A 24,250-nucleotide genomic window follows, 5' to 3' on the forward strand; every position below is an offset into this window, starting at 1 on the left:
TGATATGTGTATATTTGTTTATTTAGTCGATCGATATATCAATAACCTACATGATTATCGATATTAAGCATTCGGTCCACGTGTTCACAGGGATATTTGTTTGAAATAACTAAATTGTTATAGTTACAAAATACAAAGGGCAAAAAAGGGATATTATTATCGATTATCGATATAAATATCGATTGCTTCGAAACTTTCAACAGTCAATACCTGCTTATCGAGTGTGTTATTGCTAATACTGGTTTCAGACTAAAGGAGTTGCCTTTATATATTTATTTCATGGCTAAACCACTAAATCGATTTTGATTCATATTGAAAATGAATTCATTGAAGATAAAGTCAAATATAATTAATTTCTTTATAACCGCAAAGTCATTTGAATTACCTCGATCGTGAATTGTATCAAAATAATATTAGAATACCCAAAGTAATTCGTAAATGAAATAGCAAATAACATAATTCTACATTTATTGCAATCTTACACGCCATCAGTTAAATATAAAATATATTTACAATGTATAACAACTGAATACAGATCATATATAATCGCGTCTTATATAATTTTATACGTATATTAGGAATGTTGATAAAGTTACATTCCGAATTATTAAATATAATTTCATAGACAATTTTACAGACATAGTCTTGTTCAGTCCGCCAATGACAATATATTTTTTTATATTGGTATTTGCATGTCATACAGTCTGTTAAGTGAAGAAAACGGATTCTTGACACACTACATTTTTTCGCTATTGCAATACCAAATATAATTGCCAGCTAATAGGAGACAGCGGCCTCATTAATTTTACTTGACAAGACTGTAGGAACCTTTTAAACAATATTGAGTAGAATCAAAATCAGGATTATATAATTAAATCATATCTTAAATTTTCTCATCTCATCATTTAAATAAACTTAACTATTTAATAAATGTATTTACCGACACAAAATAGTAGAAACTAGACTTTTTTATTATTGCAATACCAACTCGTACGGATGTGATTGGTTAGATTTATTCCCGACTACATTAGTTGATAAACAGTGTTGCCAGTCAATTTGATACTGCGCTTTCGACCATTTCTTATTCTGTACAAAATATTGCACATGCATTTACAGTAAATAAATTGTTATTAACAGTAAAAAAAAAAACTATCGCACTTAACAATAATCTATGTAATTAAACACAATGTAAATAATACAAACACACAAAGGGCCTTCCATTTATCAAATTCTTTGTCGAATGTTACTGCCATCTCTTTCTTATTACGTAACATTATGAAAGAGATAGAAAAAATATTGCACAAAGAATTTGATACGGAATGCCTTCATAGTGGAATACCGCTCAGGCGTTTAGTAGTGGAATAAACTCACAACTTGATATTTAGTCCGCCATTTTGTGACGTCCGCGACGCCGCCATCTTGTGGACACAACCTAACTTCTTCAGGAAAGGTTCAGCCCTTCGTAGCCCAGCGCATCTGGATCGGGGTTCTCCATCCTGTTCTTGAGATGTTGGAGCGTGTTGTGAAAGTGTTTTGTTATTTGTTCCACCTCTTCTGATTGGTCGAGGTTGGCTAGCTCTTCGCGTATCTTTTGGATCACCTATGTAAGTGGAGAAAATTTGTTTACTTGCAAGATTGATATAACAAAATATTGTGTTATTGTGCGATTGTGGTTTCTCCCCACAATCGATGGCTCATCTTCTCGCCTGTACTGGGATACAATGATATAGTGACTTGATGGCAACTTCCGATGAAGCTTCCGATGAAGCCATCGAAGTGGCTCGGTTCTGGCAAGAATATATTTAGCAACCAATAGAGCGTTATAGATTTGCCATCGACACGCAAAGACGAATATAACAAAATATTGTTTAAGAAGCATTTGTAAAGGGACGTGTGAATTAGACGACACTTTTTGTAAAACTCTTTTTTCTACAATGCTACTTATTAATCTACAAATAACTCTTAGATAATTCTTTTATTTATTTATTTACCGTCTCGTTATTTATTATTTATTTGTGAGGCTGGCATTCTCCTCCTCCCGTAACAAAGTGTGTCTTCAGAAATTCAATACGATTCCATTCGTGAATTGTTACCTACACTAACTAGATGGCGCTAAGACTTTAAAAAAAAAAAAATTACATCGCGCAATAAGTGTTTGCGGAGAGAATATATATTACCGTTTCAATGAGGTTGACGGTAAGACTAGCGTTCCCCCTCTCCCGTAACAAAGTGTATCGTCCCAACAGTTGCGCTTGTAACCCATCGTCTTATCTCATTATTACCTAGACTCACTAGATGGCGCTAAAACTAAATTACATCGCGCAATAAGAGTTTGCCGCAAAAATATATAGTTACCGTCTCAATGAGGTTTACAGTGAGGCTAGCGTTCCCCCTCTCCCGTAACAAAGTGTATCGTCCCAACAGTTGCGCTTGTAACCCATCGTCTTATCTCATTATTACCTAGACTCACTAGATGGCGCTAAAACTAAATTACATCGCGCAATAAGAGTTTGCCGCAAAAATATATAGTTACCGTCTCAATGAGGTTTACAGTGAGGCTAGCGTTCCCCCTCTCCCGTAACAAAGCGTATCGTCCCAACAGTTCGGCCAGCAATTGTGCTTGTACTCCACCGTCCATACATTGCTGCGCGACGCGGGCTGCTTTCTTTAGGCAGTCTAAAGCGCGGTTTGCGTCGTTGAGGGGCCACTGGAAGAATGGATAAAATTATTTTTTTATCCTTACATATTTCATAACAAAGTCCTCTGCGGCGTCTGTCTGTTCACTCAAAAACTACTGCACGGATTTTCATGCGGTTTTCACCAATGCATAGTGAACTTCCAGGGGGAAGGTTTAGGTGCATAATTTATTATATTTTAGCAGGTGCAAAGCCGGGGCGGGCTAAAGTTTAATATAAAATAATTCGGTTCGTTTAAGCGACAGAGATCATAAAAAAAAATACAATTTTTCCAGTAATCTAATATTATTATTAGAAAATGTAACTATTTTTATATCAGTCTATAATAACAAATCATTTATTCACAGGCACTTTTTCAACGTCAAATTTTATATTACATAGTAATCTCTCAAAAAGTCACAAACTACTGACATTTCGGAACGACCACTGCTGACGAGATATGCCGAAAGAAACACATTTAAACAGTGTTTGTATAGAAGGGCTTACCATTATTGTTTTTTAAATTTTTCAAATATAGGTAACAAGCAATGCAAGCCGAAGGTGCGATGGTCCGACCAACTGTCGGCCTTCGATAAGGAATGGCAACAACTGGCGGGGAATAGAAGTGGTTGGAAACAAATAGGGGAGGCTTTTGCCCAGCAGTGGGACCTGAGAGCTATATAAAAAAAATAGGTAACAAATACATAAAGCACATGGTCAAAAGGTATACAAAAGTAAACGCAGTTGAACATGAACATGAACATATGCACCGCACCCAGCCAGCTCGGAGGCTGAAACGGACGAACCGAATACAGGCCGTGGGTCGTACCTATGCGACGCTGCTTCCATCCATCAAAGTCACGTTTGCTGGAACATACGTCCTTCGTCTACATGCTTCACCTTGCCACCAAAACAGCGTCGAGCTCGCTTACTTTTGCTGTCAAGACGAGGTATCAGAGGACGTTCCCTAGCTGGCCTCCCAGCGACCGCTATACCAAGGTATACAAAAGTAAACGCAGTTTCTACAAAAATTGATATATTATTTAGGGACCCCTGAATAATATATCAATTTTTATAGAAACTGAAAAGCATTATGTCTTTCATATATTTATATATCACAAACCTGATTCCCATCTTTGGTGGCCTTCCAGAACAGATGAGCACATAACGCCACCGCACGGCTTTGGTCGGGTTTCTTGAGCAATTTGCTGGCCGCCAGGGCGCATTGCGTACGCATCGGTTCGGCGTTCTCGGCCCCTAGATAATAAAAACAAAAAAATATATAAGAATAACCCTCTTGCGTTCTCCGCCCCTGGTTATTATAGAATAACCCTCTTCACATACACGTACAGTCAACGGCACATTAACTTACTCCGCATGAACCTCTATGGCGCGGTAATAGCGGCGAGTTTGCAATGAATTTTGGATATGGTTGATGTGCTGTTGACTGTGCTTGGTAAGTCAAAATGTACAGGATTGTATGATTTGTCCAAGAGGCTGGTAGAAAAAAAATATTCTTTTCATGACTATACGAAGGTTATGGTAATAGAAACACCAGTGAAAATAATAAAATAGCACATTTTTGGACTTGTCCAAACGCTACTAAATGATACTCTAACGTGACGTCACGATTAAGTAATATCTCAGCGAAAAAAAGCTGTTTGTTCGACAGTACGACTACATTAATTGTTTATGGTGATGACTTCTTAATAAAAGTTGTTTCAAAAATTTTGTGGTTATTACATTCTTTGAGTTTATTTTTATAATTTTACTAGCTGATGTCCGCGACTCCAGTCGCGTTGTTCGTGGCCCAACAATTTTTGGTAAGTATTCAAAATTAAGTGAAATTTAATTGTACCGACATAGCGTAACGATAACTATACATACAGAGCTGAAAAACCATTATTATTGCACTTTAGGTGTTCCAGAACTTACATATTTATACATAAACAGGAAATGTTCATCAGGCTGAACAATTTTTGTTAAGGTTTATTTCTTTATTTCCTATATTCCTATAGGTGGATCATCTTGTGTTGGATCAGGTGTTCTAGATCTTCGATTTTTATACCTCAACAAAAAAATACTCATCAGACTGAACAACTTTTGTTTGGGCGTTATTTCTATATTTCCTATAGTTTAGCTGGGTTTACGTTTTAATTTATTTTAAATTTTTTGACCTTGTCATCTACCCATTCTTCCAGGCAACGTTTTGGAGAATACAACATATAAGAGTTGAGCTGGTTGGGTATGTAAACGATATTCTATCCTAAATGACTTACCGAAACAGTTGATCTGTTCAAAAGTGGATATAATCAGTGTTATAGCCGCCAACTGCGCCTTGCTATCAGATATCTCGTCTTCATACAGCGAGAACGCTTGCGAGAGGAACTCGTATGTCATTGTCTCGTGATTCGCGAATCCTATCTCACTTATAGCTAGCGCGCCTTGCAGATATAGCCTGAAATATAATATAGTTTTAAATCTATTTAAAAAGCACCTAAAGTCTTTATTAACTGACAAATGTTATTATACTTTAAATGATTTCTTTAATGATAGACTCGGATAGAATTTAGTGCTAGTATACATTATAATTTTTTTGTTTTGGATTTGTAGTGGATAGCATGCTCCGTTTTATTTATTTATAATATAGTTTTAAATCTATTTAAAAAGCACCTCAAGTCTTTATTAACTGATAAATGTTATTATACTTTAAATGATTTCTTTAATGATAGACTCGGATAGAATTTAGTGCTAGTATACATTATAATTCTTTTTTTGTTTTGGATTTGTAGTGGATAGCATGCTCCATTTTATTTATTTATATTGACATACCTATATTCGGTAAAACATGGAGGTTTAATTCATTTTGACATGAATTTGTATATTTGTACTCATGTTTTTGGCAAATAAATGTTTTCTTTCTTTCTTTGAATTAATCGTATATGAACAGTAAAGGAACAGAGCGTTACGAATGCTACGGCTGCGCTGTCATTAATTTAATTAGTTTTACAATCTGACTTTAAAATCAAATCTATACAATTATTATAAAGAGGTAAGCGTTAGTGAGGTTGTATGTTTGAGGCGGGTAATCTTCGAAACTACTGAACCGATTTCAAAAATGCTTTCACCATCAGAAAGGTACATATCCAAGATTGCTATAGGCTATATTTTATCTCAAAATTCCCACGGGAGCGAAGCCCCGGGCAACATGTAGTAATCAATAAAAAGTGTACGAAATTAACAACAGTTAAAAAGTGTACAATTACAAATTCGATTAACATATTTCATCAGTTCTATTAGTAGGACTAAACGGAGAAACCAATCAATTTACAGGACAGATAATATAAAAAAAAACATAAATGAGATTGTGTTGATACCTCAAAGGTAATTCGGCTAATTCAGCCTTGACAAGAGTTCCTATCATCTGATAACAGAACTGGAAAATTTTCTGACATTTCTTCTCCCACATGTCATCCTGTAACAAACGAAATAAAATAACATGAATGAATGAATGATTTATTTGAACAACTCAACGTACACAAGCTTATTAACACATAAGTACTCAAAATAAAATAAAACTTAAAATTAATACTAAGCAGGTGTGCGCCGCAGCAATTCAAAAAGGTCATAGCTAGCTCAGCGAATTTCTTTACCCACGACTGAGATGAGCAAACCACTGGTTTTCTGCTACAACCGACATAGAATTTCCACGCGTCAGTATACATCAACAGTACAGCGTTACGTACGTACAATTTTGTCTTAATTGTATAATAAATATACATATTTTTGCAAAATGAAAGTAATATGAATAAAAAGAAAAATAGTTACATATAACATAAATAAATATATCAACATACATACAGCGTAAGAATATAGAAGAAACGATATATAACATGTGCTTATGTCAGGCATAAGCACATAGTATTAACGGGTTAGCGGTCCTCTTATTTTGGGACCATTTCACCCATTTCTGGGACCCCTTTTTGGAGTGCGGGTTAACTGGTAGCACTATGACCAGGGACTTAAAAATATCACAATAAAGCATACACATCCAAGTGTTACACATTGAATCTGTTCCACAATTATTCCTATAACACTAATTTGGGTGTTTGTTTTGCTTCGAACACTTATAAAAATGTAACAGATATGTTTTTTCCTGTAACCAAACTGTTAGAAAACTGTTTTTACAATTTTCTGTGTGTGTAAACAGCGTCAGTACCTATATAGCATGCTTCGCTGTATGGGGAAGTCCCATTGACCGCCAACATCGTCAAAGCGCGCGCTGTTGTCGTTCAGTCTTATAACGAACCGGCAACTACACGTCGGCTGTCGCATTGCTACGCCATTATAAACCTTATAGGCTTAACAGTTATAAGCACATTTTGAACATGTTTTTCAAAAAAAAACAGATTTAAAGTGTTACAGTTTATTTCTGTTTTTCTTTTAACCCGAATGGAAAAACAGTGATCGATACACTTTATTCGGTTACAACCAAAAGTCCCCAACTATGACGGCCAATCCACTTGCACCTTTGTAGAACCTAAGCAACTTCCCTGGTGTTGTTTCATTGAGACCATCATCATAACATACCTGATCCTTCAGATCCTTGTACCAGAAAGCGAGCTGGTACGCGTGGAACAGAATTGGCGGGAACGTGTGCTGTATTCGCTGAGCTCCGCCGCCCGACAGCATCTTCCGCGCTGTGCTTAGAATCAAGTATTGCTGGTCCGGGTTGTCCGACTTGAAATGGTGGATCAGTCTATGGGAATTAAGTTAATTAAATAAATAATTATATTAGGACAAATCACATAGATCGAGCCATCCTCAAAGTAAGTTCGAGACTTGTGTTATGGGATACTAACTCAACGATACTATATTTTATAACAAATACGTTATATAGATAAACATCCATGACCCGGGCCAATCAGAATAAGATCATTTTCCATCATGACCCGACCGGGGATCGCAACCGGGACCTCTTGGTTCAGAGGCAAGTACTTTCGTCAAGGTCGTCGTTAATATATTTATTACAATCGAAATGATGGATCAGTCTGGGAATTAAGTTATTTATATTTATTACAATATATATATTATACAAGAACACAAAAAAAAATTGGTAATAAATAAAGGAAATTAATAGTAATACAGATGCTATTGTACCGGTACATACAAAGCGCCAGTAGTCTTAAATGATATCAGGAGTCCTGATATTATTATATATATTATTATAAGAAACAATAATGGCAAGCCCTTCTGGCATGATAGGGACCAACACTGTTCAAAGGAGTTTCTTTCGGCATTTCTTCTCAGCAGTTGTCGTTCCGAAATAATCCAGTAGTTTGTAGCTTGTGAGAAATAACTATAAATATAAAAATTTACGTGAAAAAGGGCCTGTGAAGGTCTAATTTCTGAATAACCGATTTGAATTTGAATTATAGAAGAAAAATCAGGACACACTCGTACTTGGTGTCTGATCCAAAGCGAAGTGATTTTGTAATGATTTAACATAATCTATGTCTTGTAATAGCACAGTTATTGACCAAGCGAGCGAGATCTAACATTCTACTGCGGGCAAAAATACATTTTGTTTATTTATGTGTTTGTAACGCGATAACTTTCGAACCGTTGGTCTGATTGTGATGACAATTAAAAGGTATGTAGAACTTTTCAATGTAATTTTTAAGTTTGTGGGGCATCCAAAACGGTTTGGTAGTTTTTGAAATATTCACAATTTTGTAAAAATTGTATTGCACTCGCGAGGGCTAAGTTCGCGGGGAACAACTAGTGGATTGTATACTATATACATTCTAAATAATATTATAAATGCGAAAGTAAATTCGTTTGTCTGTCCGTCCGTCTGTCCGTCGGCATCAGGTAACAATAATGGCAAGCCCTTCTGGCATGATAGGGACCAACACTGTCCGTCTGTCCGTCGGCATCAGGTAGTAGAGAGTAGAGAGTAGAGAGTAGAGGCAGACCTGGCCAGCAGCCCCTGCTCCTCCATGAAGTCCTCAGCATCGCGCTCGGCGCCGCCCGCCTCCTGGTCGCGCACCAGCACGTCCAGCATCCCCAGCACTGCCTCCACCTGCACGCACACACACACACACACACCTTCATACAGTCGCCTGACCATTTGGTGGGAGGGTAACGGCCGCAAGATTATGTGCTCGTGGTCCATCAACAAGGCAACGTGTTCGTTGTCCACCGGCAAAAATGTGTGCCCGTGGTCCACAAACAAAAAAAATGTGCCCGTGGTCCGCCGGCAAAAAATGTGACCGTGATCCACCGATAAGAAAATGTGGCCGTGTTCCACCAGTAAGAAAATGTGGCTGAGATCCACCGATGAAAAAATGTGCTCATGGTCCACTGACAAGAAAATGTGCATGTGGTCCACTCAAATGGAATTAGAATTAAATTTAAATGTTTCTGTCCAGTTTTACTTTTAAGGCTAATTCCAATACAAACAGCTCATTATACTATAATCTCTTTTGTGTAACAAAAGTAGCTTCATTAGGCAGGAGAAAGAGAGTGAGAGAATCAGAGGAAGAAAGAGAAAGACTATCATAAACACGCCGAGATTCCGTGTTCCTACTTGATTAAAATCTGTAAATTCGAAATAGATAAAACAGAGAAAGGAATACAGAGTAAGAAAGAGAGAGACTCACGTGTGCCGGTGTAGAAATAGGCTCGGCTTGGTCCAGCACGACTCCACTGAGATGGACCGCCACCATCACCCGCCCCGGGTGGTTGAGGTGGTTTATCAGCGGCGCGTAGTGTTCCAGCTTTATCAGGGTCAGCATATTCTTGTAGTGTTCCGCTGGCAGCTTGATTATCTTCATCAACTCTTTGAACACTGGCGTGTTGTGTTCAAGATGGGTTTTGCCGCTGTCGACAATACGTTTCCATTAAAAACTTCTGGCAAAAATTACACCTTTGTAAAAAAAAAACTTGTTAGTCATTTTTGCCACAAAATTGTAGTGTCGTCTGAATAGATCTTGCGGCATTTTTTTTGTCAGGCGTTAGCCGTTAGCTGTAAACCGTTGAGGAGTTCCCTCGTTGGGAGCCGATCTAGGGTGCACTATAAGGTCATTCTTATCATAATAATGTATTGTCGGGAGTACAACGTGGACCCAGAGCTCCGACGCTCAACGGCTGCGGAAGAAACCGGGACTACTCTTAAAAGAGAAATCGAGAGAGTCATAAAAGTCGTGTCAAATGCCTTAAGGCGACTTAAATAAACCCGACACCAGCGTTAGCAAACATACTCGAAAAGAATACATATTCTTACTAATATTATAAATGCATGCATGTTCGTTACTCTTTCACGCAAAATCTACAGGACCGATTGTTATAAAATTTGGTACACTAGTAGAATATAACCTAGAATAACACATAGGGTACTTTATATCCCGAAATTCCGGCGCAGTAAATACATACTTTACATAACCTTTATTATGTATATTTTACCTGCTCTTGTGTATGTCCTGGCAAATTTTGTCCGTGTGAGCCAACACGCGGTCCACATAACTCAGTTTGTCCGGATGTACCCTTTGAGCCAATTTGAGGAGCGCTAGTTGTAAACTGAGCATGTCCTCTTGTGGCATGTCCATACGGGTCTAGAGGGCAATGTAACATTATTACATGTAACTGTAGGGTATGTTGATCAGTTAAGAATACCTCTCTTCATAGTCTTATTCCTCATTGCTGAGGGTCGTTGTCATTACGTGGAATGAAACACACATAACGACTTTCTTGGCACTATTAATGGAGCGGTTTGGCGCAGGACAGGGGCGCTGGTTCAGTTCCAGCTCGATTACACAACTTTTTCATCTCATTATTATTTACAAAAATAAGGTACAAAAATCCAATTAACACATTGTATTTAATGTGTTTGTCTGTCAAATCAAAATAACAGGCGCTTTTTCACGTCAAATTTTATATTAAATAGTAATTTCTCACAAGCTACAAGCTCTCGGGTTCTCGAGCTACGTATCGCGATTAAACCTATATACTAAGTTAGACCAAACGCTATACAACTGTTAAAACCACATCAAATTCCAACTGGTAGTTTTTACGTTATGCGCGAACAAACACAACCCAATATATATATATATATACGAACTAAAGATATATATATATATATATGTATATATATATATATGTATATATATATATATATATATATATATATATATATATATATATATATATATATATATATATATCTTTAGTTCGTTATATGTATATATATATATATATATATATATATATATATATATATATATATATATATCTTTAGTTCGTCTGTACAATACTCACCTGGGTAATGGCAGCTACTTGGTCTGAGAACACTTCAAACAACTGCACCTCTTGTTCCTGACCATCTTCCATCACGACGTTCAGATTGATTGTGCCCTCGTTTCTCTGCAACGTCACATTACAAATTTAAAGGTGTCATTGCCAATGTCTAAAAAGTTGTCTAATAATATTTTATAAACAGCTTTTGCTCGCAGTCAATATTCATAACAATCCGTCCAGTAGATTTTGCGTGAAAGAGTAACAAACATACACAAACGCATGCTCACAAACTTTTGCATTTATAAATATTAGTAGTATAAGTATTCACCAAAATCGGTTTAGAAGTTTAACCCTGAAATCGAACAGACAGACTTTTGCATTTATAATATTAAGTATTCATTAAAATCGGTATAGCTGCGGTATCGGTTTAGCTGTGAAAGCGGAACAGACAGACAGATTTTCGTATTTGTAATAATACTAGCGACCCGCCCTGGCTTCGTACGGGTGCAACATCATGCATATATATATGTATATAATATGACCTTTCTCTTAAATCGCTCTATTTAAAATATCTGCTTTAAATTTCGCGTTGTGTAGTTCTCAAGACAAACAAATAAATATATTAGGACAAATCACACAGCTAGCTAGCGAGCTAGCCCCAAAGTAAGTTCGAGACTTGTGTTATGGGATGCTAACTCAACGATACTATATTTTATAACAAATACATATATATATGATTTTCCCGGGGATCGAACCCGGGTCCTCTCGGTTCAGAGGCAAGCACTTTACCACTGCGCCACCGGGGTCGTCAAAAGATCAAAGCATACATAGAGACAGACAGCGGGAAGCGACTTTTTATACTATATAGGTATAATGATAAAAATAAATAAAATAAAAATATCTTTATTCACTCCACATCAAAATTGACGTGGATACAAATAGAAATCAAAATCTTAATACTAGTTAAGTTTAAGTAACATTGAAGGAGATAAGTTCTAGGGTTTTAAGATAATACGAGTAATAATACCATATAAAATAATCAATTTAGATGTGGAGATCTGGTGCCAACACTAGGCGTCAAAAACACCTGTATAGCAGGTCACCAGGTCCCCCCCACGGAATATGGCACATAGGTATTAAATCTACGAAATGGTACAATAATTAAAAACAAGTTTTGCGTGATAACCCCTGCATTCAGCCCTACGACGTTAGGTCTTGGCATCAGTAAGATCGGTATTACTACTGAATGCAGAAGCCAGACATTATACACAAGGCTATGCTATGTACATACTTATAACTATATTTGAATAATAAAAATTCTTTAACACTTAGATTCCAAGAGAAATCGTCGAAAGTAAGGAGTAGTCAAACTAAAGGGTGAAGCATATTCTCTGTTTCTTCATAAGAACAATGTAGAAGCCAGTTCGTAACAATTTTTTTGCATGAAAATTTGGTCAGTGCGACAATAGAAAGTTTAGCATTGAGATTTTTGTATAGAAAATGCCCTATAAAGCCAAAGAATCGATTGGAAAACATAGTATTATATTTTGGAAAAGAGAGTTTAAGTCTGTTGTTACGGCCCAAAATATCAGGATGATAAGTTAATGTTGAGTGAAACTTCAAAACAGTGCTTAAAATAAAAAGTTGTCTCACGGTAAGTACCTGCCATTCATTATATAGGTCAGATGTTGGGTATCGAAAAGGTTTAAATGCACTTACTTTGAGGACTGCTCTTTGAGCTCTTTCGAGTGTTATAAGATTAGTGACAGCAGCTCCGCCCCAAGAGGTTATGCAGTATGTGATAATGGATTGGCATAGAGCCTTATAGGTCATTTTTAGAACTTTCATATCAGCTACAGGGCGAAGTAGTTTAAAAATATATATCAATTTTCTCACTCGAGAGGATAGTAGTGAAATATGTTGTTGAAAGGTCATATTAGAGTCAATTGTAACACCTAAGTATTTAACCGTGGTCACTCTCTCCAAAGCTGGGCAACCACAAGCTAAGGACTCGCAAAGTGGGGACGAGAAGTTATGTGAAAATATCTTATGAGTGCCTGTACTCGGGAGATTAATATTTCTCATACTATAGATCATGTATGATGACTTAGTGGTGTTAAGTGTTAGAATGTTCTCTGCAAGCCATTGATTAACTCTATTTAAGCCTAACTGTGCGGATTTAAATACTTCGGGCCAACTATCTCCAATGAAGACAAGTGCAGTGTCATCAGCAAATGACAGTACGTTACCATTCACAAGCTTAAGGTTTGTAAGGTCATTTATGTATACTAAAAAAAGGCTAGGGCCCAATATGCTGCCCTGCGGGACACCAAAATGTACGGGACAATCAGCACTGACATGGGGACCAATTTTGACAAGTTGATTACGGTCGGTAAGGTAGCTACGAAATAGATTGAGTTGAGTACCACGAACACCCAAGGCTTCTAATTTCGATAAAAGACGTGGTATCGAGACTGAATCAAAAGCCTTGGCGAAGTCTAGGTAGACAGTGAGGCATTTTTGACCCGAGTCCAAAGCATCAGTAATAAGAGAGGTTAAAGTATCGACCGCTTGGGAAGTTGATCGGCCCGTGCGAAAGCCAAATTGATTCTCAGATAATAGATTATTTTTCTCGAGATAATGAATGAGACGTTTATTTAGAATGCGTTCTAGAATTTTTGAAAGTGCGGGTAGTATGGAGATGGGACGGTAGTTTTCCATTTGATCTTTTTTGCCTGCTTTATGTATAGGATAAACTAGTGCAGTTTTAAAAACATTGGGAAAGACACCGTGTTCTATAGAAAGATTGCATATGTGTACAATTGCAGGAGTAAGCTTACTTTTGTGTTTTTTGATAAGAGAAGAAGGAATATTGTCCCATCCCATCGCAGTGTCATCTTTCAAGGAGTCAATCAATTTCATAATCTCATCTTCGTCTGTATAATTGATAACAAGGGATTTAGTCCATATTGGTAGAGTAGTTGAGGGGCTAGTAGGGAGAGGAGGAGGGATCTTTTTAGCTAAAGTTTCACCGACACCCGAGAAGTATGAATTTATTTTGTTGACTGAGTTAAGAGGAGGAGTACCTATTTCTAGAAGTTCTTCAGAGCTCGAATGAGGTTTATGTGAGTTAGTTATCATCCTGATGGATTCCCATATCTTTTTAGGGTTTTTGCCTGCATTGATTAGTAATTGTTTTTCATGTAGGTGTTTTAGTTTTTTTAGCAGAGTTGTCAAAAAGTTGCGGTATCTCTTATAGGTGGTCAAAAGTATGTTATTACTTGGGTTACGTTTTAATTTTTTATGTAATTTGTCCCTATTACGCATACAGCGCAAAAGTCCCGGTGTGATCCATGGCTTGATTATACTTTTACGTTTAGAGGGTGTTACAAGTTTGGAATTTTTGTCTATGCAATTGGTTAATGAGTTAACTAAGGAGGTGGCAGCAAATTCAGTGTCGTTGGAAGTAAGAACAGGGGTGAGGTCAAGGTTTTCAATGTCACGGGAGAGGGAAGCATAATCAGTCACTAGTTTAGTAACAGGTCTGGTGATGGGTTTGTGATTAGTTGATAGGGCTAACATAATAGGAGCGTGGTCTGTAATGAATGTGTCAAGAACCATAGCTGTAGAAGGCCTTTTGGATTTCACAATGAGGTGGTCTAGACAGGTTAGAGTTGGGACGCGAGTAGGAAAATTATGAGCCGGCAGAAGTTCATGATATGCAAGTAGTTCAAGGTAGTTCGGGCAACGCTCATCAAGATGTTCTTCTATGATATCAATGTTAATATCTCCGACTAAAACAATATTTTGAAAATTTGAGTGTTTCGAGATTAGTGAGTTAAGAGAGTCGAGAAAATTGGATATACTCTTGTAAGATGGTGAACGATAGATTGCAATAATTAAGGTATGATTGCTAATTTTTATAAGAATACAATTTGCATCTGAGAAGGATGGGGTTTCGACTAAAATATTACTCAAAGTTTGTTTCACATAGACTACAACTCCCTCATTTTGATTATTATTGTTGGTGCTATTATAAGAAAGGTATCCATTTAAATGAGGAATATGAGGATTAACTGCTAGCCAGCATTCAGTAAGAACAATGAAGTCCAAATCGTAACCAATTCTAGCCAATAGCACTTCCAGCTGGGGAAGATTAGCAGATACGCTGCGTATATTTTGGGACAAAATAGTCAGTTTATGATTATATTTAGAGAGAATGTTAGATACCGATTCGGGTTTACAATTAAAGGACTCTGAATTTTTGACAGAATCAATATTATTAAGTACTTGTATTACAGAATCGAATTTTGAAAGATATAAGTCAATAGGGGTAAGACTGTGGTAATGTGTAAGAATGGTACAAAACAGGGGAGTTGGCACATTATAAATTTTATTTTAGTGGGCAGATAAGTAAGTAGAGAATTGACAAAGTGGAATAACTTATAGGTAGGGATAAAAATAATGTAGTTAAAGAAATTGCTCAATGCAGGAATATAGACCAAAAAGAGACTTATAAGTAAGTGAAGGTAGTTTAGTAACAGATCAGTAATAACACCAAAAAACTGTAGTAAAATCTTCAAATAAGGAACATTGACCGCTGGATCCGAAGATAGTCATGTAGGAAGATTTATCTTATCTAGGTCGGACTCACACTCAATGCGATATATCGGTCCATTTTCCCTTTGACGGAGATAAACCTTTCCATAGCTCGTCCAACAATATGAGAATCTATTGGCAGCCGCGTAATTTCTAGCTAGGTAGTAAAGTTTTTTCGTTTTGGGAGTCAAAAATTCTGAGACATAAACTGGAGATTGAGGGCCTCCAATACCTAAGGAGCTTGAGTTAAACTTAGTCGTGCCTTTGTTGAAAGTTCTAGCAGCCTTGACTACGTTATTCTTAATAATGACACTATTAAATTCCACGACTAGGGGCTTACGAACACCCGGTTTAGCGCCCGACCTATAAACATCCCTAATGTCAGATGTTTGGATGGGAACAGAGAGGGCAGAGCCGGCATTTTTTATCATTTCAACAAGATGATCTTTTGTTTCCTTGTCTGATTGGGGAACATTCCTCAACTCGATAGAAGAGACTTTAAGGTTACGTTCTAGGGTTTCCACTTTGGCTTCTAGAGTTTGTATATACTCGCGATCCCTCCTCCTTTCGGCTTCAAGAGAGATAATTTTTTGGGACATGTCTTCAAATCTATTGGACATGAATTCCATCGAGCAACGTATGTCTAAGTTTTGGTCTTTAATCTCTTTAAGACTATCAAGCATAGCCCTGTGCTTAGCATCTTGGTCACTTTTCCAGGTGGCGAACATGTCCATTAGAAGCTCCTTAAGATCACCTGAGTCGCCTCTGGGCCGTTTAAGACCACGCACTGTAATATTGTCACTTCTCAGGGCTGTATTGGGCGATGTGCCAGTAAGGGAATCATCAACAGCAGAGACATCTGGTAGAGATCCCGTATAAGGGGTTTTAGGGGGAGTACGCTTCATCATATTAAACTAAAAGCTATAGTACCCTATACCGTGCACTGTATACTAAAAACTTTTGAAAAACTTTTATTTCAAGCACTTACCCTGTGCAGGGCAAAAAATTAAAGTTTCACTCAACCAAACCTTCACAATCAATACTTATTGTACTTACGTTTAGGGATGTGGCAGTAACAGTATACTAGGCAAACATAATTCACAAGCCAGTAAAATACACAAACACAAATTACCAATTCATGTAAGAACTAAAATTATATACTGCCAATATTTGAGTAAAGTCACAGGCGACCATATAGTTAAGTTGTTGTCATAGGGATTCTTGTTTATAATAAAATTTATCAAATATACCACCGAATCCGCAATTGAGTACTAGGAAAACATAAGATATTTACAGATGTTCATGCAACACAACACAAGTAATATAGATTAATAGATCTAAAACATACTTAAATCACTGTTATTGTAAATGGAGATACTAGTAATATTTAAAGTTCATAATGAGAAGAGTGGACTGGAATGGAACTGAGGACAACGCCGGGTGTGTAAGTAGTCTTTCACCTGTCACGCACGTTTGGACGGAGTGATGCGATCCGATGTGTACTAGGCGTTCATAACTCAAGCGATGGTCTTCGATTCGCACTGCGATGTACCATTACGTAGGTAGGACAGACGAAGCCGATGCATAGTATGTAATTTCACTCGCACTTACTGCTAACGGTATAGTTGCGTCGCTGTCAGCCGGCGGCGGAACCGTAAGGCAGAGTTGCTCAGGCGCACACCTAATGGGTGCGACAAGGATGAAGATATATTGCGCTGCACCCTCCGCACTGCTGCAGTATGACGAACTTGCGCGGTGATGTGTGTGTGTGTATCGGTATTACTCACTATCTTCCTTTGAGTCGGGTTCCTGCGTGTGCTAAATCGCGTTCACACACAAATGCAGCAGGATGTGGCGTGGAGAGAGGGACAGTCTGTCGAATCCCACAACTTTATGTTCTCCGAATATTCAAAGCGAATTTATTGAGATGAAATTGACACTTTTTTAGAAAAATACAGCAAAATATTTGAGGCACGTCTGCTCATAAGCGAGGTCCGAGGGGAGAGGATATAATGACGCGTAGGACATCCGGCAGCTAGATGGGTCGATGATGTAAAGGAAATTGATGGTAACAACTAGATGAGGATGGCCCAGGACAGAGATGGTTGGCGGAGACGGAAGGAGGCCTATGCCCAGCAGTGGGTCACGGAGGGCTGCGGGTGATGATGATGATGATATAATAAATAAATATAATGGGACAAATCACACAGATTGAGCTAGTCCCAAAGTAAGTTCGAGACTTGTGTTATGGGATACTAAACTCAACGATACTATATTTTATAATAAATACATATATAAATAAACATATAATATAATAAATACATATATAAAATACATATATGGATAAATTTTGCATTTCGATTTTTATGTTTTGACTATGCACTTAAAAATTTATGTTGTATACTATAGTATAAATAAACATCCAAGACCCGGGCCAATCAGAAAAAGATCATTTTCCATCATGACCCGACCGGGGATCGAACCCGGGACCTCTCGGTTCACTGGCAAGAACCTTACCACTGCGCCACCGAGGTTGTCAGAAACCAAATCAGAAGGTAATGAAGTATAGATACCTGGCTGTAAGCAGCGAGTCGTTCAATCAGTGCTATGATGACATTCTTGATGTTGACCCCGGCCTGCAGCTCCGCGCACGATTTTAGGAACGGCTGCAGATTTGCCAGGTGGAACTCATCGGGGAACACCTGAACTCACCGGGACATAAGTTTAATTTTATTGTATATATAATATGTATATGATATATACGATCCTTCTCCATACTTTAAACTACTTGTATGCAAAAATTTATGAAGATTGCTTGAGTAGATAGAGCGTGAAGAGGTAACAAACAAACTTACTTTAGCATTTATAATATTAGTTACGATGTAGGTGCAAGAGCCTATATTATTCTCCAGCTTTCCTATGACAACACCATAAATCACCACAGTTTTGACGTGAAAGAAGTTCAAATAGAGACAATCTATATATATATAAAACTCTTGCGTTACTGAGTGACTGACTGACAGACAACGCGCAGCCGAAATTAGTGGGCGTACAAAGCTGAAATTTGGTGTGTAGGTTCTTCGGACAGTGTAGGGGAGCACTAAGAAGGGATTTCCTGAAATATCCACGAGAAACGGATTTTTACTCACATACGAAGTTGTGCTAGTCCTAACTAATATTATAGATGCGAAAGTAAATTTGTTTGTTTACTCTTCACACTCTATCTACTGAACTAATCTTCTTGAAATTTTGTATATCTATGGTTTAAAGTATGAAGAAAGACATAGGGTACCTTATATACCGGAAAAATAACTGTTCCCTTAGGAAATTAACGCGGGCGACGCCGCGGGCAACAGCTTGTTTCACATGTATACAACTAGCCATAATATTTTTTACACCTAAACAGACACCAATAGATTACAGAAAACCATACAAAAATCTGTTTTTGAGTTTTATCGCGTTTACACAAACAGACAGACGCGAGGGAACTAATTTCTATAATATGTAAAGATATTCAGTTACTGTACACCATAAATTTTTAATTATCCCAAAAAAAATTAAGGCTTAACATTAAAGACTCTATTAATACATGTGAGTTATCAAAATTCAATATTATCGTTTATCACCAAAGTTATTGAGGTTTGCGTTTATCCCAAAATATCAATGAATTTATGGACGTAGTTTGAAACTTCAATTATTCCAATTCATAGTTTATCGTGTTCTCTCGCTCTCGCGTGCAATGGCATACGTAAAAAATAAATAAAAAAGAATTGCCAGAATTTATCAATGAAAATCGACTTTGTGTGAACCGCAGCACTGAGCCTACCTTTACTATGAAGCGTAGTAGTCAGGTGGCGCACTCTAAGTATTATAACCAATTATTATAGATTTTTTTGGATAAATTTTGCATTTCGATTTTTATTTATTTTGACTATGCACTTAAAAATTTATGTTGTATACTATAGTATAAATAGATGGTATATAGTATAGATAGTGGAGTGGAAAATTTTTGGTAAGACAATACACATCACCTGTATGATACACTCGCAGAGGTACTCCTGGGCTATAGCGTCCCTGCAGCTGACCACCTGCTCCAGAATGCCCGGTAGCACCAGCTTCCGGTAGTGTTCTACCGTCACGGACTCTAATTGCGACAGTCGGACTAAGTTCGTGCCGACTAGAATTCGTAGTTCGGAACGTTCGCGTTCGCGGCGCTCTTTATCTCTAAAACAAATATATAGTGTGACTAGGTGTTGCCCGGGTCTTCACTCCCGTTGGAATTTTGAGATAAAATATATAGCCTATAGCAATTTTGGATAATGTACCTTTGTAATGGTGAAAGAATTTTTTAAATCGGTTCGGTTGTTTCGGAGATTATCCGCCACAAACATGCAAACTCACAATCTTTATAATAATAGTATAGATGAAAGTAATCAGATATACAGTTTGTCAAGAAAGTGATGTAAATAAATGACGGCGCTATCTACTGTTGGCTACAACATTTATTTGCATACACAACAATGAGTGTTTCAAATCAACCACTCTATTTGGAAGGTATTATTAGATATTCACGGACGCAAAATCTACTGGACGGATTGTAATGAAATTTGGTTCACTGGTAGAATACCACCTCGATATAGTTTACTTTTATTCCGAAAATACCACGCGAGCGAAGCACCGTGGCGCAGCTAGTATGAATATAATTTAAAAACGCAAATAACATTCTCTAGTAGGATTTGCTGTTACAGAGGTTAAATTAAATAAAATTTCTCGACTTAGAGTGATAGTTTTTCTTATCCACAACTATAATAACGAATTATTATAGTGTGGAATTTCAAAAAGTCATCTTTTCAGATGAGAGAGAGAATTAATTGTAGAGAAGAAAAAGTAGGTAACGTCGATAGGTTCGGCCGATTATATCAACCATACGGCTGAGACAAACCATAGCGCGTTTTAAAATCGTACAGCGCCATCTAGTGGTCGTATGAAGAAACTTGCCCTAAACATGGCACACATATTTTTTTCATGTGGAATGCTAGATTTTGGAAATTTTAACTACATTATACTAATTCTAAATTCTTTAAATGTCAATTTTTATGATATTTGCAAAGTTAGCGAAAGTTTGTCATGTACGTTAGAAATCACAAAATTGTATTTGGACATGATCTTAATAAAATCTGTGACTTGTAAACTGTGGAGGTTGCAGACAACTGGTTTTTGTATGCGTCTTCGCCCGCGTGAATTTATCCGCCTACTCCTTCGCTGTATGTAAGCGAAATTTCAAGATTGCATGTGTTTATTTAAAGCGTGAAGAAATAAAAAATAAAATCGCTTTCGCTATAAGATTAGTACATCTTCTACGTCGAGTCGACAGTTCTAAATGCAACATACATAAATAATACAGATAATAAAAATATACTTATAATAAAAGGCGCTGGCCGTGGCAGAATGATTATTCTAAAAAAATGAATTAAGTACACATGTTGCTCTATTGTTAGGATAAGGATAAAAAACTCCACAAAGTTAGCACCTTTTTTTTTTCTATCGTAAGTATAGGTACCTGGAATGTCCCTGGTGCTGCATCCTCACCCACAGCTTATTCATTTCGGCAAAATTCATGAGAACAAAGTCTATTGCATCGCGCACCTGAAATAATACCATTCATAGTACTAATATATATTATTATTATTGATTAAATTACAATATTTTAAAATTTGACATGAAAAAACATTTATTTATTTACAGTAAATGACGTCTAACAATTCTTAGTTTCACATTCTATACAATACCGTTATCCTAACCAGACTAACAACAATTAAAAGTTAAGATCAATACACATTATACAAAAAATATTTACACAAAATTTTTCCAAGAAAAAAAAATATTGGTTTCTGATTGAATGAACTTTAGGCATGGGTAATCTGGACTTCGAGGCCTGTTTGACTCACCGAATCTGGTACAGATTCCTCTTAATTATTCCGACTCCTTTATCGACTCCGGCGCAGCCGCTCACAGGCGACTTCGAGACGTCCGTGTGGTACCGGTTTCATTCAATACAGAATATATTGAAACTGATACTGGGACCACTGCCTTTAGTTTTAAGTCAACCTAAGAAAATTTCATTCCATTGTCATTTCAGTCAACCTAAGTAAATTTCATTCCATTGTCATTTCAGTCAACCTAAGTAAATTTCATTCCATTGTCATTTCAGTCAACCTAAGTAAATTTCATTCCATTGTCATTTCAGTCAACCTAAGTAAATTTCAATCCATTGTCATTTCAGTCAACCTAAGTAAATTTCATTCCATTGTCATTTCAGTCAACCTAAGTAAATTTCATTCCATTGTCATTTCAGTCAACCTAAGTAAATTTCATTCCATTGTCATTTCCCTTCGTACTTGACAGGCTTAGGACTGTCAAACTAATTTTAAGTAAAGTTATTGCAACGCGTCAGTCGGACATTAGTAAGGCGGCGCCGCGAACGAAGCCCGGCGGTCTCGGGATCTCGGAGTCGATAAGCCGCGGAGTCAATAAGAATTGCTCCGGAGTAAGTAAGCGTATCGACTCCTCTTGCGGTTTCGACTCATTTGAATCTTTGAATCCGGAGTTACCCATGCCTAATGAACTTAGACTCACAGTGCCTTCATTCTCGTTCTGCGCGTCAGTAGTGTCGGGCAGGATGTTGCGCGTGCACTGCAGCAGGTAGTTCCTCAGGAATAGTCCTCGGAGCGGGTGCTGCACCCCGCGGCACATCTCTACTAGGTCCTGGGGGAACACAACAAACTGTTGAAGACAAATACATGACAACTGCATCATTGTATTACCTATTCGTCATCAGTAAGCTAGTGATTAAAATTTTTGGTCTTCCAGATAAAGGTGTAAGCGATATATTAATTAAAACTTCCATTAAGAACACTAGTTCTTACGGTTATGACTTAAAAAAATCTAACTAATCACACAGATAAAATAACAATAAATTATTCACATAGAACTTTCTCAGGAATCACACTATTTATTGGTGAGGACCGCATGAAAATCCGTGCAGTTGTTTATAAGTTTATTGCAAACAGACAGATGCATTTACTCACCTTCAGAAGATCCCTCCTAAGGTTTGTACTAGTCTTGATGTACACCAAGCCAACGGTGATCAGCAGGTACAATCTGGGCACAATGTTGCCAGCATACTGCACCAATTCGTAAAGGTCAGCGACCTTGCGGCCCTTCTGGAACTCCTCAAGGAGGTACAATTCCAGGTGACGGAGCTCGTCTGTTATTGCCATGTCTGTGTGACAGTTCAGGAGTATGTAAAAATCACGTCCTCATCCCTTACAGGATAGACAGAGCTAAGAATTGCAAAACATGAAAGTATAGTGAGTATATAAGTATAAAGTATAGTAAGGTTTCCACTCAGCATGTATCAGATATACTCATAAAGGGTTATTTTTAAAACACTAGCAAACTCTAGCTTAAAGCTGATGTGATAATTATAATAAGTAGTTAAATTTTAAATCTGAACGGGTTACCAACTAACCCGCATCCCCTCTGGAGTTAAGGGCAACTGGGTGAAATGGTCCCAGTATGGGAGGACCGATCACCCGTGCACAGGTGTCCCCAAAAAGTAATAATAATAATAGTGGAAAAGGATACAAAGCTCATAATAGCTCTTTGGAGACAGTAATGAGGTTCTCAGCTCGCCGAGCATGGTCGAGGCATGCTTCAGGGCATCCATCAACTTGGACTTGTCCAGACATCTCTTCATCTGGAATGCCTGAAAAGTTCAAATGGATAATACATTGTAGTCTTGTTCGTGAGTGTGTTGTTGATAACACTGGTGTCACATTTCATTTAAGTCGCTTGAAGCTGTAGCCTTATACTTTTAATTACTAGGGACTCAGTAAGATTTTTCATGTGGGTATTTTGGAATAATATATTAATGACAAACATTTTCTTTAATATTTATTTGTAACATACTTAATTTGAAGTAAGTAGAAAGATAGTGGGGAGGCTTTAAAAAAGAGAACCTTTGTACTTACTATGCTATTTTCTATCTGTTTATCTGTCTACTTTAAATGTTAAAGAAATAAATATATCATCATAAATTATACATAATCTCTCTATCTCATTTGAGTGTTTTGGGAGTTTCTTTCCCCAGCCATAAGGCCAGTGGTCCAGGGTCCTATATGCTACTTTTTTCTTCACCACTTTGATTACAAGACGAGACGCCCCCATAGTTAATTATAACAAGATCACTGTGTAAAATATATCACATACCTGAACTTTCACAACATTCAAAGCCTCTTCCAAGAGCTTCTCCTGCTCCTCAACGGGAGAAGCCTGATTCGTCATATCTGCCTGCATAATATTTATCAACACTTAATATTCTGATAAAGTCGAGAGGAAGGTTTTTGGTTACGTTCTGATAAAAGGGTTCTTAGGAAGTCAGTGATATAATGGTAACAAGCAAGTGCGCCAGACTAACCTGTGTAGTATGCGCAGGATGCAATTAAAATCAGACGTTAGTTAGTTTTCTTATTTTTTAACTTTGTCGAGGCCGTGGGTGTTGTTATCGAACTTTGACACTTGTTCAGTCAGCCTGCCTGACAGCTGGCCGCTAAATGTTGCTAGTAGATAAAATTGAAAGCTACTAATTGTTTCATACTTTTTCAGTATATGGAAGT

At 37.3% G+C, this 24,250-nt stretch overlaps 1 protein-coding gene across 2 annotated transcripts; it reads right to left on the minus strand.

Annotated features, from left to right (window-relative positions):
* Nucleotides 1–451: 451 nt before the first annotated feature.
* Vps35 (Vacuolar protein sorting 35) lies at nucleotides 452–24,183 on the minus strand. Of its 2 annotated transcripts, XM_053762412.2 has the most exons (18): nucleotides 24,052–24,183; nucleotides 23,844–23,924; nucleotides 23,220–23,340; nucleotides 22,661–22,854; nucleotides 22,209–22,337; nucleotides 21,133–21,218; nucleotides 19,604–19,796; nucleotides 18,146–18,274; nucleotides 10,995–11,099; nucleotides 10,143–10,291; nucleotides 9,341–9,560; nucleotides 8,654–8,760; nucleotides 7,266–7,434; nucleotides 6,053–6,150; nucleotides 4,955–5,133; nucleotides 3,799–3,932; nucleotides 2,534–2,707; nucleotides 452–1,600 (listed from the first exon to the last, which is right to left on the minus strand). In XM_053762412.2, exons 2-18 carry the CDS (start codon nucleotides 23,916–23,918, stop codon nucleotides 1,442–1,444), a joined length of 2,421 nt encoding a protein of 806 aa, XP_053618387.1. In that variant the 5' UTR covers nucleotides 23,919–23,924; nucleotides 24,052–24,183; the 3' UTR covers nucleotides 452–1,441. The 2 variants fall into 2 exon arrangements, with proteins under 2 accessions (XP_053618387.1, XP_053618386.1); XM_053762411.2 differs by having other exon boundaries at nucleotides 23,844–24,064.
* Between the last annotated feature and the right edge of the window lie 67 nt (nucleotides 24,184–24,250).

The sequence above is a fragment of the Plodia interpunctella genome, chromosome 22 (genome assembly GCF_027563975.2).
Source record: "Plodia interpunctella isolate USDA-ARS_2022_Savannah chromosome 22, ilPloInte3.2, whole genome shotgun sequence".
Lineage (NCBI taxonomy): Eukaryota > Metazoa > Arthropoda > Insecta > Lepidoptera > Pyralidae > Plodia > Plodia interpunctella.